Raw genomic sequence first — 15592 nt, forward strand, 5'->3', positions numbered from 1 at the left:
AGGCATAATTTTGTAAGCATCTAAACAATCAATTTACTATTGTAGTTTGGTGGCTTTCTTATATTAATCAATGAGATGAGTGATTAAAACTTTTATGAACTAAAAGCACCATGTATTCTTAATGTATTAATTATGTATGGTGCTTCTGTGAACTAAAGTATGTATAAATACTGAGTAAGTATATTGTTATTACAGACATTTATTGTGTTTGTGAAATATAGAGACATTTGCTTTCGAGTTGTTTGACTGTCTGTTTTGAAATATGATGAGCATGTCCAAGGTGTAAGCCTTAGGTGAATGTGTGTTCCTTCTTCACTTTATGGGTGAGCTAACAGAGTAGCCTCTGATTTGCATAAGTCCTCCTTAAGAAATAGTTTGGGATTGTCTTTAACAGAGGCAGTCAATGTTTCAAGCTTTAGAGCTCCGTTTGATCATATATAACACTGATGAATTTGTTTTAATCAGAATAAAGAACTTTTAAAAATGAATCTGTATCATTGTATCAATCAAGATATCACTGTAATATCTATACCTTGATAATTCAGTTGACCCACTGAGGGGATGATTAGCAAGGGCTTAGTTAGAGGGGAGAATATATTGCTTTACTGTATGATATGGACAGCTATTTAGACAGTTAATGTTGCTATATAATAGTGTAACAGTAAAACATATGATTTTATTAATGTTAAACTCTTGTTATATCCAAAAAGCACTTAGAGAGAACAGTCAGTAATTGATACAGCACAGTGTAATTCTGTGAATGTACTTTTTACATTCTGTGTAGATCCAGACTTACTTTATTTGACAATGAGTTGATTTCTCATCAGAAAAATAGAATGTAATGTCCATGCATTGCCTTACTAAAATTAGTCTTTATGGTTTATGGTTCCCCAAAACTTTTCTGGCTAATTCCTATTTTAGAGACACTGCCTATATACACAAGCATTAACACCAATGGTAGTACACTGTAATATTGCAGAGAGAACTCAAATGATTTGCTTAGTATTAGGAATATTGATCAAAGCTGCGAATACTGGCACACAGCTTTATTTCCAAGTCACACAGGCAGGTAGATCTTTAAGAGTTTGAAGCCACTCTGGACTTCAGAATTTGTTCTATGCTACCCAGGGCTACAAAGTGAGAATGCCTTTAAGAGAATTCATTGCTCAAGTAAATTAGGAAAAATAAGTTTTTAATTTTTAATTTTTACAGCTTTGCCAGGAAGTAAAGCTTCAGAGGAAGATGAACATGAATGAATATTCTAAGGTCATTGATCTTTGCCGTGATCAAGATAAAATGGAATTTCCCCCAAATCACCTCAACTCGGCACAATGCAAATTAAGAGTGCTGAATTACCGAGATGATCCAGAAAAGGAAAAGAAAACAGAAAGGAATTTCCTTGGGGAAGAAAGTCAAGGGTCTCCAAAACAAAACATACACACAGAAACCAAAGTGGAGTTTTGGAATCCTTTGGCCACAGACAGGAAGGCATGTGAGACCTGGGCTGGTGAGAACACTTCTAAGGAGAGCAAAGATTTTTCTGTCGCCCTTAACACAGTAAGTAAGATGGGGTCAGCCGGGAGCTATTTCTAAAGAAGCATTTCAGCACGCTAACAAAAGCTCTCTTTTATGTGCTATGCTATGAAGGCTCTTGAAGAACTTGCAAAAGTTAGTGAAGAATTGTGCACCTTTCAAGAGGAAATCCAAAAGCATTCTAACCACAGAAGGTAGGCTGGCTAACACATATGATCTCTGTAGACCAGAGAATAGAAAAGAATTCTGGTTTTATTTTATGAATTTACACTGACTCATCATGTATATCTTAGCTCATGATCCTTAAAAGTCATCTTCCAGTACTTTTCATAACTTAAGTATTAGGAATATTGTATTGAGCCGGTGCGGTGGCGCACGCCTTTAATCCCAGCACTCGGGAGGCAGAGGCAGGCGGATTTCTGAGTACGAGGCCAGCCTGGTCTACAAAGTGAGTTTCGGGACAGCCAGGACTATACAGAGAAACACTGTCTTGAAAAAGAAAAAAAAACAAAAATAAGGAATAGTGTATTGTATTCTTTCAGTGTTTAGGCAAAGTAGACAGTCTGTACAAAATGACTGTGTATCCTCTACTGAAGTTCTTTCTCCATCAGAGTTTTGACCAGAGGGGGAATATACAAATAGACAAACCCAGTTAAATTGGCTTAAACTGTGACAGCTTTAACAATGTGGTGTTTGAACAATTTGAGATGTTCTATTTAAGCACTTTAAAGCTGGGTCATTTATTTCTCAACAGTGATGTGGATATGACATAAGCAAATGTACATTTCAAAATAACACATTATATGTCTACATGGCCCAATCTCTTGTATTAGGTCAGAATCACTATGAAAGCTTAAACTAAATTCTAGCTAAGTTAAAAAAATAATAATTTAGAATTATGTGCATACTAAATATGTATTATTCTTTATCAATAATTAGCTCATTGAGAAATCTGATATTCTCTTAGAGTGAGGTTCCTTATTATTATTTAGCTGTCTGGAAATCGCGAATTTCTGTGCTGACTTGCAGTAGAGTTTGTTAGCCACTGGGCACTGCCCCCTCTCTGCCCATTGAGCCTTCCTGTTGTCATTTGTTGGCATGTGCTTATTGTACATCATTATAAGTTGTCATAGAAGCTTTTTATAAGTTGTACAGTATGACTTATTTTACTTATGTGATTTTCTGATTTGTTAGTCCATATTGTTGCTCTGTTTGTGTTTTATACAGAGACTTGATATCTTTCATTTACAAATCAAATTAGTTCAAAGTTCTCATGGTGAAAACAGAACATGAAGTTGGGTGAGTAGGGAGATAGGGAAGATCTGGGAGGGGAGTTGAGGGAAGATCAAAGAATATGAGCAAATTATGTTGTTTGAAATTCTCCAAAAAAAAAAAAAAGCCAAAAACATTGAAATGTAAAGTGTTCACAGTCATCCCTATGGCCTCCAGAAAGCATTTCAGAGCCTCAATGTGTGATTTAAAGAGACTGTTCTAAGATTTGCTGCAGTCTAGTATTTCTGTGTCATTCATTATCACTTTCTTTGCTCAGTAGGCACACTTTATCAGAGCTCATTTCTTTGGTTACTAAAATATAATCTTATTTTCCTTTAAAGTTCAAATGCACATTGCATTTGGAGTTACCTAGAACTCATGATAATGTTATTTATATCCCAAGGAGAAAGTCTAAAGAGAAATTATGAGTAGGGAATAGAAGTTGCATAGGGAAAGGGGAAGAAAAGCTATATAGCAGAAGAAAGCCTAGAAATGGGAATGTCAAGAGCAGAAACTCAAGGACTACATTGTCTAGTTTGAGTCTAGCATAACTTTCAGATTATAGGGAAAATGAGGGATGATAAAATTTGGTGAATAAAATTTGGGTTAGATCCATGAATGTAACACTGACAACTTTATCCTACAATAAGGAGGACTTGCAGTAAGTGGATTTAGAATGTGTGTGTGTGTGTGTGTGTGTGTGTGTGTGTGTGTGTTACATAACCACATCACCTATATATCGTAGTATTTCTATACAGCATCACTTATATATCACATAGCATTACTTATATATCACATATCACAAAGCTCATTTTGAAAAGAAAATTGTCACTAATGCACCTTGACTTATGTTTAGGATGAAATCAGATCCTGTTCTCCAGGAAATGCCAAAGGCAATCCCTGTGCCTCCTCAGGACCACTTGATCAGCAAAGGTCAGGGCATTCTTCCAACCAATTTGGAGAAAGAAATGCAGAAAAAGAATCTGAGCTGTGCCTATGGACTCCAAAGCAATTCTATGAACAACTGTGGAATTGGTACAACTGGTTTACAAAGAGGCGAAACTCCGCCAACTCCCCCTCCAAGAAGTACCTCTCGAAATCTCCCCAGCTCATATTCTGAACAAGCCCAAGAAAGACTGAAGGAACATTTATACCACAGGTGGGTGGCCCATGAGATTCAAGACAAAACAGATAACAATCCTCATTTCCTCTTGAGGCAGTCTCCGTTGTTTCCACAAGAAGGCAAGAGTTTGAAAGATAGTACCATGTTTTCCTCTTGGACACCAGAAGTCAAAATAGATAGAAATCTTCCAGGTAACAAAGACACTGGACTTAATTTGTGGTCATGTGACACTATATTAGGTACAAGAGAGAGCCCTTCCAGGCCGTCTCAAAAAACCAGTTTTACCTCCAGTGGAGCAAAATTTGAAAAGGTATTTCCAGATAACCCTACGAAATTGCATCTTGATCTTCATGTGAAAAATGACTTTCTTCCCTCAGTGACACAGAGGGACCCAGTTAGAATTTACGACTGCAATTGTGAACCAACTCCAAGGAATGAAAAGCTGGCTGCAAAGATTGACGAGTTTAACAGAACTGTTTTTAGAACAGACAGAAGTTGTCAAGCAATACAGCAAAGTGACATCTATACAAAATCGCCTGACAATCTCAATTCCTGTGATATCTCCACTGCTCAGAAAGCTTACCTATCAGAAGTTGACAGTGGGACCAGTGTTCTGAAAGCTAGTGACAATGTGTCTGTGCCCATGGAAAATGTGTTCAGTGATCCCGAAAAAATATACTCGGCAGACCTGGTCAATCAAACGCAGACACGTGAGAGCCCCAGCAGCTATCAGCTTATGCTCCATGAGCATGATTGGAGATCAAGCAATTTTTCTAGCCGGCCAAGATCAGCGGATCCCAGATCAAATTACGGTGTTGTGGAAAAGCTGCTGAAAACCTATGAGACAGAGACAAGGTCTGCACTGCAAAACTCAAAAGGCTACAGGAATAACTGGACCAAATGCGGTTCTGATGTAAGTGGTTGCAATCACATTGAGTCAATGTTTAGAATGTGTCAAATGGAACGTTTGCTGTATTTGGGAAATCAGCAAGTGGGTCAAGGAGTAGATTCAAATAAGATTTCAGAGTTGAGAAAGTAAAGACTTCATCCATCTTTTGCAATAGCTCTGGAATCAGTTCAGTTGCTTGATCATGTAAGTAGGTTGCAGGCCTTCCTAACGTCTCGGCCCTCTGTGAGGAAATAACTTAATATGAGTTAAGGGTATGGTTTTTAGAACTTGATCTAGTATACTATTTCTTTAAGATAAATAATATTAGGGACACCTGTGGTGACCTGTGTTTTTAATTTCAACACTCAGTAGACAGAAGCAGTTGGACCTCTGTGAGACTGGAGTGGTTTCCCAAATGGTTCCAGGCCATGTGGGACTATGCAGTGAGACCAAACCTCAACAATAATAGATAGATAGATAGATAGATAGATAGATAGATAGATAGATAGATAGATAGATAGATAGATAGATAGATAGATAGATAAGATAGGATTAATATAAGACGCTTTCAAGAACCTGGGGAAGGTTATTTGTTTCCTTTAAAAAAAACAGAATACAAAAAAAAAGCAAAATACGCATTTGTTGATTTACAGAGTTTTACTCTAAAGGTTTATCAGTTATGCCTGGTTCATACTTTCCTACCTTACGACCCATGTCCTCATAGGGTTAGCCATATGAACGTGTGCGTAAAACAATATTTTGAAACAATGTCTAGTAGAACTCGTATGTTTGTGCCACTAAGACTGTCTACAAAATACAGCTAGCCATAGATAGTATTTACATGGAAAATAATAGAAACGGGTACTTAAATAAGCCTTTATCCTTCTGTTTTTATCCACTTAAAAGTGATAGTATTCATGGATTGTGAGGGAAAGGTCAAGCAAGCTGTTATTTACTATGAAGACTCATACAAAATGTCCTTTAATATATGTAACTTAACATGACTTCTAAGGTGTATGGTGTGCTATTATCATTAGCAAGTATTTCAAATAATTCCCTGGCTATTGCATTTCTCTTCATTATAGTTGAAACTATAAATCTGTAGGAGCTGTGACTGGAGACAAACACAAACCTACAAATTTCTCCCGAGCTAAGAATAAATGCTGAATGTTTCTTTCTTTTCACTGATTAGAAATTTGTGAGGCATTATTTTCTGTTGATCCTTAGGAACAGATTGCATTGCTTTGTTTCATTAAAAACAAAACAAAACAAAACAAAAAAACAGTGAACTAAACTTAAGTCTCCAAAGGGGCAATAAGAAATTGAGGTTATTGTTTTCCTGTCAGTGAGATAATAGCATCTGAGTCTGTCCTTGCTGCCTGTCTCAGATGTAAGAATAGTAGCTTTATTACAAAGACCAGTTGGAGGAACTGGGAGATGGCTAAAGAGATAAGAGCACTTGCTGTTCTTCCAGAAGACCTGAGTTCAAGTCCCAGTTGCCACATGGTATCTCACATGTGCCTCTAACTCTAGTTCCAGGAATCCACTGGAACAAGAAATCTACCTTCCATGTAGAACACTCACATACGTGGTGCACATACATACAGGTAAACCATGCATATATAGAAAATAAAAAATAAATAAATCTTAAAAAAAAATCTTGAAAGAAAGCCCATTGGAACCCTAAGTATAAAATCTCATGAACACTTTTGTTATTGTTACAATGATGATGATGATGATGATGATGAAGTGAAGACTATTTCCTGGATAAAGGTGGTATGTATTAAGAGATTACAAACTTTTATTTATGTTGTAGGAGTCCATAGCAGTGAAAGCCTCCAATGGAAAAGGATTTTCCCGACCTGCTAGACCAGCAAATCGTCGGCTCCCATCCAGATGGGCATCCAGATCGCCATCTGCACCCCTAGCCTTGCGGAGGACTGCCCACAGATATAAAGTCTCTCTGCAAACAGAAGCCTAGATGCTCGATATCTCTAGCCTGGATTGCTGGATTACAAAAGCTCTTATACCTTTTGCCAAACTGAATATTGAGAATGTTTACAAACACTCCTGTTCTCTTCTGTATTTTCTAAGACCACTGGAACAAGTGATCCAAACCCCAACTTTCCATCATCAGTCTTCAGTGTTTTTAATCTACAGGATAATTATATCCTTCTACTTTAATTTCTTGCATTAGATTTTTTTTGTCGGCATCCTCATTGACTTTGCAATATGATTTAAGTTGACACAGTGTACTATATTGTATATTCTAACTTTCCTTGCAAATGCAGAAAACAAGGTCCTGTGCATGGCAATGTGTTTGTAGGTGCATGTGTTGTCATAGGAAGTATTCTGGTATGTATTTAGGTAAAAATGTATGTGCTAGTGTTGACTTTGAAATTATAACATGTAGACCTATATATTCTTTGTGCTTATTTTAAAGTTTTGAAAATATACAATCCTATTTATATTTTGCATACCTTTTAATAGGTATTCACCTAAGGCATTTGATGTTCATGTATCATTTAATGACTTCTTTGACCACCAACTATATTGAAAAATAAGAATTATACACAAACCTAACATTAACAATTTTCCTGAAATCAATCTTTTTTTTTTTTTTTTTTTTTTGGTTTTTCCAGACAGGGTTTCTCTGTGTAGTCCTGGCTGTCCTGGAACTCACTCTGTAGCCCAGACCGTCCTCAAACTCAGAAATCTGCCTGACTCTACCTCCCAAGTGCTGGGATTAAAGGCGTGCACCACCACGCCTGGCTCTTTTTGACCTGAAATCAATCTTAAATAGCATTTTAACCCATCTGAAAATAGCTGATACTTTTGATTTTTTTGTAAAATGAAAATGTTACAGGTTTAATATATCAGCCTTCTAGAGCAATCATAAGAAGCTCACACACACTTTTATATATCATCTTGTAGTCTCATGTGACTTTAACTGTATACTTGTTTCTCGGAGCCAGTATCATTAGACTGCCTTAATAATGACAGGAGGAAGTAATAAATTTATTTTGTCATTCGTAGTAACAAACATCCTTTATACGAGATAAAGAAAGGCATCAAATCATGCTGAATTTTTCTTTTTTGTTAAAATTGTCCCGAGTTTTCAGTTGTCTGCTTTATCTCAAATTCCTCTGTAGAGGTAAGTTGCTTGGTTGGTTGGTTGGTTGGTTGGTTGGTTGGTTGGTTGGTTTGTTTGTTTGTTTTCTTCCTTTAATCTAATCATGTCCCCAAAGTTAGTAGATAAAAAACTAATTCGATTTTTTATGTAAAACAAGAATGAACAGAAACAATTTTTTTGTTGACAGCTCAGTTATATTGTAATTCTTATACTGTGTAAAAAGGTCTTAAACTAAATTGGGCATTGATAATAACATAAGAAACAGAGATATACATCAAGGGTATAATCTGCTTTCACCTGATGCATGAAATCTGTACTGAGAAGTGGCCTAGAAGAAGTAGAAGAGTTAAGGTACTTAGAATTCTTCATGGATGGTCTTAGAAACAACTTTGCTGTACATTACTCCCATATAAGAGCAATTATTTTGAATGGTTTGTTAAATATTAATCCTACTTCACCCAGAAATGTTGAGAAATTCTCTTTGCCAAACAAAATCAGTGGGCTTTCTGCTTTTACTATACTAGCCACTCGAAGGATTCCACCTTATTATACCATTCCCTGGAGTAAAGGAAATAATTTTTAAATCACAGATTGCCTTAAAAGGCTCAAGACTGTAGCACAGTGATGGCAAGATTCACGGTTTACAGTAAGAAGACGTCTAGGGCTTAAGTGGTATTAGGTGTCTAGAATGCGAGTTTGGCACAACTCACGAAGGTTATAGATCCACTTTTCTCAATCTTTCATACTTTAGGGTTGTTCCCACACACACACACACAGGAAAGTAGCCTAGATACCAGATACGAGTTAGAGTATACTTTTCCACTAGAACAGAGAAAACACTGGAGAAGTGGTTCCTTGGGGCAAGAAATAATAACCTAAAGCTATTGCTGTGGTCACATCTGTTCCTCGGTGTCCCTGAATCCCAGGCAGTCTGGGAATGATCTGTAGCCCCTGTCTTCAAGTTCACATCTGAATGTTGAGGTCTCCTTTAAAAATGGGAAATCCTGATCTCATCCCAAAAATGATAAAGAAAGATTTCCAGCAGAGGAGACCTGAGATTCTTCAAGTCTTTAATAAAGCAAAACAATGTAATATATTTGATGACCACGCTGACTTGGAAGCAGAGGCACTGAGTAGAACCTGAGCGGGTTAGGACTTGGGGTAGTGTCTTTGATCACTTAATCCTTTCCTTTATTATCAACAAACAGTTGCCTTGCCAGGGGTTCAGCCGCTTAAGCTGCCTTTTCTGTTATCATCTGAATAGACTAATGGGGCCACTTTAATACCATATATTAATGTGAATCATTAGAATTGGGAAAAAACTAGCTTTTAGTCTGGCTCCTTGACTAGAAAACTGAAGAAACTGAAACAAACTGATTAGTCTATATTCTCTCTTAAAGTAGTTTATAAATTTTATGGGAAAGCTTACCAGGAAAGTGGAAGTTGTCACTGAAAATATTTTTTTAATTGTTGTGATTTTTAACTGGTTCTTTTTCTATGCTGGGTAGCCATTTTCTTCACTGAAACCGTCATTATGCCATCATTCTTGAGTTTAAGGTCTTTTAATCATTTACAAAGATTTCATTAGGAATGTCTATTTAGAAGACATTTTTCCTAGCAGCTTTTGAAAAAAAAATAAAATAAAGGTCTCTTTTTTTTCACAGGGGATTATTGAAATTTTTAGCTGATCTCAGAACCAGAGTACTAAAATATCTCTCTCTCTCTCTCTCTCTCCTCTCTCTCTTTCTCTCTCTCTCTCTCTCTCTCTCCTCTCTCTCTCTCTTTCTCTCTCTCTCTCTCTCTCTCTCTCTCTCTCTCTCTCTCTCTCTTTCCCTATCTCCCCCTTTCTCCCTCCCTCCCTTCCTCCCGCCATCCTCCTTTTCGCTCTGTGTTTGCACTTTTATGTGTATTATAAATATTTGCCTTAGAACCACAACACAAATATAAAAATATAAGTGATAATTTGTATTATTCAGCACTTCAAACATGACCGTGTCTTTCACTTGTCCTTATTGAAATGAATAGAAAGATTCTTATGCTGACATTCCCCAAAACATGATTTATGTCTACGTAAATGACTTAGCAAAGCCACCACAAAGTCTTAAAACAAAGCAAAGCATTGAATTCCCAAAAGAGTATTAAGTTCCATTAAAAAAAAATCTTTAAACTTACATTTTTCAGATGAAAAATAATTATTTGATATTGAAGTCTTCAGCCATTGGAAGCTATTAAATAAAATAAGTTTGGAAACACTTACTGTTGTAGACACAATAATGTCTCTGTTTTCTCCCTTCTGATACTGACATGCCAGTTGGGCCGTTAGTCCAAACTTAAATGCCTCTATTGTTTAATTCAGCTGCCCCCAGAATAACCAGAGACTTTACGACAAACCAGTTGAAAGCCACATACATCCCCCATATAGCTTTGTGTGCACATCCACTGTTTCCATCTAAATGGTATGAAGTCTATGAAATTAGAACATACATGATGAAATTAAGTTAGTGTTAGGTAGATAACAATTGTTTGGTGTAGTATTTTGATGTTTTAAATTTTATATGTTTTTCTGAAGTAGAATTTATAACTTATTCACTTCACAGAGAAATCATGCTTTTTTTAAAAAAAAGGGAGGAGTATCATGAGGCAAACAATATAAATAAATTGGAAAGTCATTCTTTGGAGAACTTCAGAGGGATGCCTACTCCCCAATCAGTTTAATTGCTGCCCCCAGAATCAGTTTAATTGCCATATAATTTATTTTTATATCAGAAAAATGGATATTAGTAAACAAAATCAAAAGAATTAAAATGGAGCCCATTTTGGGTAATCTTATGAATAATAGACTACACTGGAGGAAGCTGTCAAGTTGGCGAAGAGCCCAGGTTTGGAAGCGTCTTGAAAAATCACTATCTTAGAGGAAGAGAGTAAAGGGATTGGATACATACTAAGAGGATATTTGTTAGGTTATCTGACATGATGCATTCTGGGTAGTTCTACAATGGCTGGCTGCATGCTGGAGAGGCTGGACCTGGTCATTGCTCAGTCCCTGAGGCTGGACACTTTTGTAGTAAAAATCTGGTACAGAAGGAGGATACCTGAAAGCCACTGGTTCACACTGGAAGGTTGAAGTTACTGCATGAGGATGTAAAACAAGGACATCAAGAGAGATGAGATGGCATCAGAAAGCACACTCACTCACAGTGGAAGCACAAAAGGCAATATTTTCCCGTGAGCTTCTTCAGAACTGAAGTACAATTAGAAGGTTCCGCTCACTTGGAGGAAGTGAGTGTCTTTCCTTTCATATAATAGAGGAAGTTCCCCCCTTTTAGGAAACAACCTCACAGATTTTCCCAGAGTCATGGGTTTTTGCTATTTGTTTTTTGGGGGTTTTGTTTTTGTTTTTGTTTTATCGAGACAGAGTTTCTCTGTATAGCCCTGGCTGTCCTGGAACTCACTCTGTAGACCAGACTGGCCTCGAACTCAAAAATCCACCTGCCTCTGCCTCCCAAGTGCGGAGATTAAAGGCGTGTGCCACCACTGCCCGGCCAGAGTCAGGTTTTTTAGTTGATCTCAGATGTAATCATGTTGACAACCAGTATCGAACATCAGGATCCCTGACAGCATCTTTCTGAGATGCAAAATCTCTGATGCTACTCACAGCCCAGGAATAGGAAGAAGCCAGGCCTCATTGGTCATCCACAGTCTGCTCCCCTGTATAAATTGTCCCATGCGTGACTTAAAGCTTGCCAAACACTTTCTTGGTCTATGATTTGTTTCCTTCTTATAGCAAATTTCAGGCAGACTTTGCAATTTCTAATTACCAAACGGGAATTGAATAGAATAACAACTGGCATAAGTACTTCTCAAGATGGTGCTCCGGAGGAAGCCCCCTCAATCCTTTCTTCCCATAAAGAAAAGACAGAGAGGAAGAGAAAAGAAGAGATTTTGATTTTGCCTTGTAGTGACCTGGGTGTCATGCTCACTGCCTACTCATGTGTGTTTAACAACTTCACAATGTTGCAACCAACACTCACATTAGAAAACTGGTTTCTATGATTAATCTCTGGTTTCATATGGATTTCTGTATGCGGCAGTACACTAGGTGAGCAATCAGTATCTATCCAGTATGAATTGAATCCTGGTCTTTCTCTGTCTTCAAAAGAATCAGGAAAGTTTCACACTCCATAAAAACAAACTACACTGGAAGATCCAGCAATACCTCTTCTGGGCATATATCCAGAAGATGCCCCAACTGGTAAGAAGGACACATGCTCCACTATGTTCGTAGCAGCCTTATTTATAATAGCCAGAAGCTGGAAAGAACCCAGGTGCCCCTCAACAGAGGATTGGATACAGAAAATGTGGTACATTTACACAATGGAGTACTACTCAGCTATTAAAAAGAATGAATTTATGAAATTCCTAGGCAAATGGATGGACCTGGAGGGCATCATCCTGAGTGAGGTAACCCAATCACAAAGGAACTCTCACAATATGTACTCACTGATAAGTGGATATTAGCCCAGAAACTTAGGATACCCAAGATATAAGATACAATTTGCTAAACACATTAAACTCAAGAGAATGAAGACCAAAGTGTGGACATTTTGCCCCTTCTTAGAATAGGAAACAAAACACACATGGAAGGAGTTACAGAGACAAAATTTGGAAGTGTGACGAAAGGATGGACCATCTAGTGATTGCCATATCCAGAGATCCATCCCATGATCAGCTTCCAAACACTGACACCATTGCATACACTAGCAAGATTTTGCTGAAAGGACCCAGATATAGCTCTCTCTTGTGAGACTATGCCAGGGCCTAGCAAACACAGAAGTGGATGCTCACAGTCAGCTATTGAATGGACCACAGGGACCCCAATGGAGGAATTAGAGAAAGCACCCAAGGAACTAAAGGGAACTGCAACCCTATAGGTGGAACAACAATATGAACTAAGCAGTACCCCGGAGCTCTTGTCTCTAGCTGCATATGTATCAAAAAATGGCCTAGTCGGCCATCACTGCAAAGAGAGGCCCATTGGACTTGCAAACTTTATATGCCCCAGTACAGGGGAACGCCAGGGCCAAAAAGGGGGAGTGGGTGGGTAGGGGAGTGGGGGGGGTGGGTATGGGGGACTTTTGGTTTAGCATTGGAAATGTAAATGAGCTAAATACCTAATAAAAAATGGAAAAAAAACAAAACAATCAAACTACAGTGTATATGGGGGCCTGCACCCTAAGCAATCTTAACCCTTCCTTCCCACTGTGACAAGATGCCTACAAGTGGGTAACTTGAGGAACAGAACTGTAGTTTTTACCACTCTGCCAGATTTTGCTAGCAAACTGAGTGTCTGGTAATAACATTCCTTACATCTAAGGCAGGATTCTGTTGCTATGCCTTATTAACGTGTGAATGGTGTCCTTCCCGATCAGAATACAAAAAAAATATCCCAATGGTAATAAAGCTAAGGTTTCTTTTTTTAACAACACCACAAATTTTTCCATTCTTGAGAAGACATCATGATATTGTAAATGAAAATGTCCATCTTTTAACAATGTTGCAATGAGATTAAGTTTTAATGTGAATTCTAGAGGGGCACATTCAGATCATAGCAATCAATTAATTACCTCTAATTTAAATCTCACTTAAGTTTGTTCCCTGAGGGTCATTTAGTTTTTAAGCCCATTTTCCAATTTGGGCTTGAAACCAGAACTACATAAGGTACTAAGAGCCTCAATGCTCAGGGGTGAGATGGGTCACAGTTTTTTGTTTTTTGGTTTTTTGGTTTTTTGGTTTTTTGGTTTTCTTCTTCAAAAAGCAGTTCTGGTTTCTTCTTTGTTAGGGCCTCATTAGAACTGAGGAGTCCCAGGAAAGAAACTGGCAGATACACAATCTGTAATCTGGAAAGCAGAAGCAGAAAGTGAGGCCTGGTTTGTAGGCAACTAGGACAATAATCATACAAAGCTGAAAGTAATGATGAGGCAGTACACCCTGGATTTTAATATGGGACAGCTTTAGGAGCTGGAAATGGGAGGGTGCCATGGGAAAACCTCACTGGGAAACACTAGAAAGGTCAAGAAGCAATGATGTTGTACTGTCCTTCTTTCTTTCTCCCTTTACTGTTATTTTCTTTTGATTTCATCCCTGGAACATAAATGTTTCCTGAGAACACAATAACTAAAGTAGTCTATCCATGACTTCATAGAATAAATAAGAGAAAATTAGATAACCAAGAGACTACAAATTTCCATCCAATATGTATAAAGAGACAAACTATTTTAATAAGAACAGACTTCAGTCTCAAGGACAAACAAAGGCAATGTGGGTGATATGTGGGTGGGAAGTATAGCATCAATCATTCTGATAGTCGCTGTCTGATAGGAAGGGAACTGGGCTTCCAGGAATGTACATATTAGCACGTCAAGAGCAAGAATGTTCTGCATCCATCCACTGTTGTCTAGGAGGAAGGACAAGGGGCTAGAAGCATATCCTGGCTCTAAGATTAATCCATGAAGAGGCAGGAAACTCCCTAAACAGATCTGGACCACAGGTATCACTGATGCCATTTATGTCCGAGTGACTTATTCCAAGTTCATCTAAGAGGTCTCTGACTCTTCTCACTACATACTACTTTGGATGGCACCTTTCCCTAGGGTGTGCTCCAGGACTGTATAGAGAGGGATTTAGGGGCTGGAGAGATGACTTATCAGATGAGAGAGTTTACTGCTCTTCTAGAGGACCTGAGTTTAGTTCCTAGTATGCACCTTAAGCAGCTCTCAACTATCTGTAGTTCCAGCACCAGGAAATCCAAGACTGTCTTCTCAGTTCTGCAACTTCCATCACCTGCACCTACCCACACACAGACATTCATACATACACAAATAAAAAATAATAAACATAATAATAAAAAAGACAATGTTACTAGCTAGCCCAATGACCATTCCTTGTGACTTTCCAGCTGTGATGAACTGTTAACTTCAAACTGAGGCAAAATAAACCATTCCTGCCTTAAGCTTGCTTCTGTTCAAGGGTTTTATCACAGCAGCAGGAAAAGCAACTAAGACACCCTAATATCATGCACAGGACAAACTATTTTGCACTGAAATGTTAATAATATCTTGTTCATCAATCACAGATGTATCAAAACTTCACAGCAACCGCAAATAAAAAATGTTGTGCATTCTGGAAGCACATGAATGTAATAAAAATACTTGCCGACAGAACAAAAAGTTCATTAAGTTGGGACATGCCAACACATCTTAAAGTATGTCAGCATGGATTGATAATAGGCTTATAGAAGTTTGGAAAATAAAACAAGCAAAACCAAGCATGGCTCACTCAGTGACTTCTGCACATCACATCTCCTGTTACTGCGATGTAAGATTAGTTACTATTCTCATTGCAGACATAGAACCCAGGAAAGAAGCCACTTTTTTATGTCATGGAATTTATTAGGTAAAATTATTTATTTAAATTATTTTTTCAATTTTTTATTAGATATTTTCTTCATTTACATTTCAAATGTTATCCCGAAAGTCCCCTATACCCTCCCCCAGCCCTGTATCCCTACCCACCTGCCGCAGACCCTCTGGGCCCCCTTGTCTGCATGGAATGGGTCTCTAGTCACGAGTGGATAAAGCGTTGG

General features: G+C 37.8%; 1 protein-coding gene across 5 annotated transcripts in view; it reads left to right on the forward strand.

Moving 5' to 3' along the window:
- 9330159F19Rik (RIKEN cDNA 9330159F19 gene) overlaps positions 1-10206 on the forward strand; it is a 31838-nt gene extending 21632 nt beyond the window's left edge. For 4 of the 5 annotated variants that reach the window (XM_006512646.3, XM_017313869.2, XM_017313870.2 and 1 more), the window contains exons 3-6: positions 1213-1557; positions 1648-1727; positions 3662-4841; positions 6634-9616. In XM_006512646.3, the coding sequence (XP_006512709.1) occupies positions 1213-1557; positions 1648-1727; positions 3662-4841; positions 6634-6798 (1770 nt within the window). In that variant the 3' untranslated portion in view covers positions 6799-9616. Of the gene's footprint in view, positions 1-1212; positions 1558-1647; positions 1728-3661; positions 4842-6633 lie in introns of all 5 variants that reach the window. The other variant, NM_001162537.2, reaches the window with a different exon arrangement.
- Positions 10207-15592: the final 5386 nt, after the last annotated feature.

Source organism: Mus musculus, chromosome 10 (genome assembly GCF_000001635.26).
Source record: "Mus musculus strain C57BL/6J chromosome 10, GRCm38.p6 C57BL/6J".
NCBI classification, from domain to species: Eukaryota; Metazoa; Chordata; class Mammalia; order Rodentia; family Muridae; genus Mus; species Mus musculus.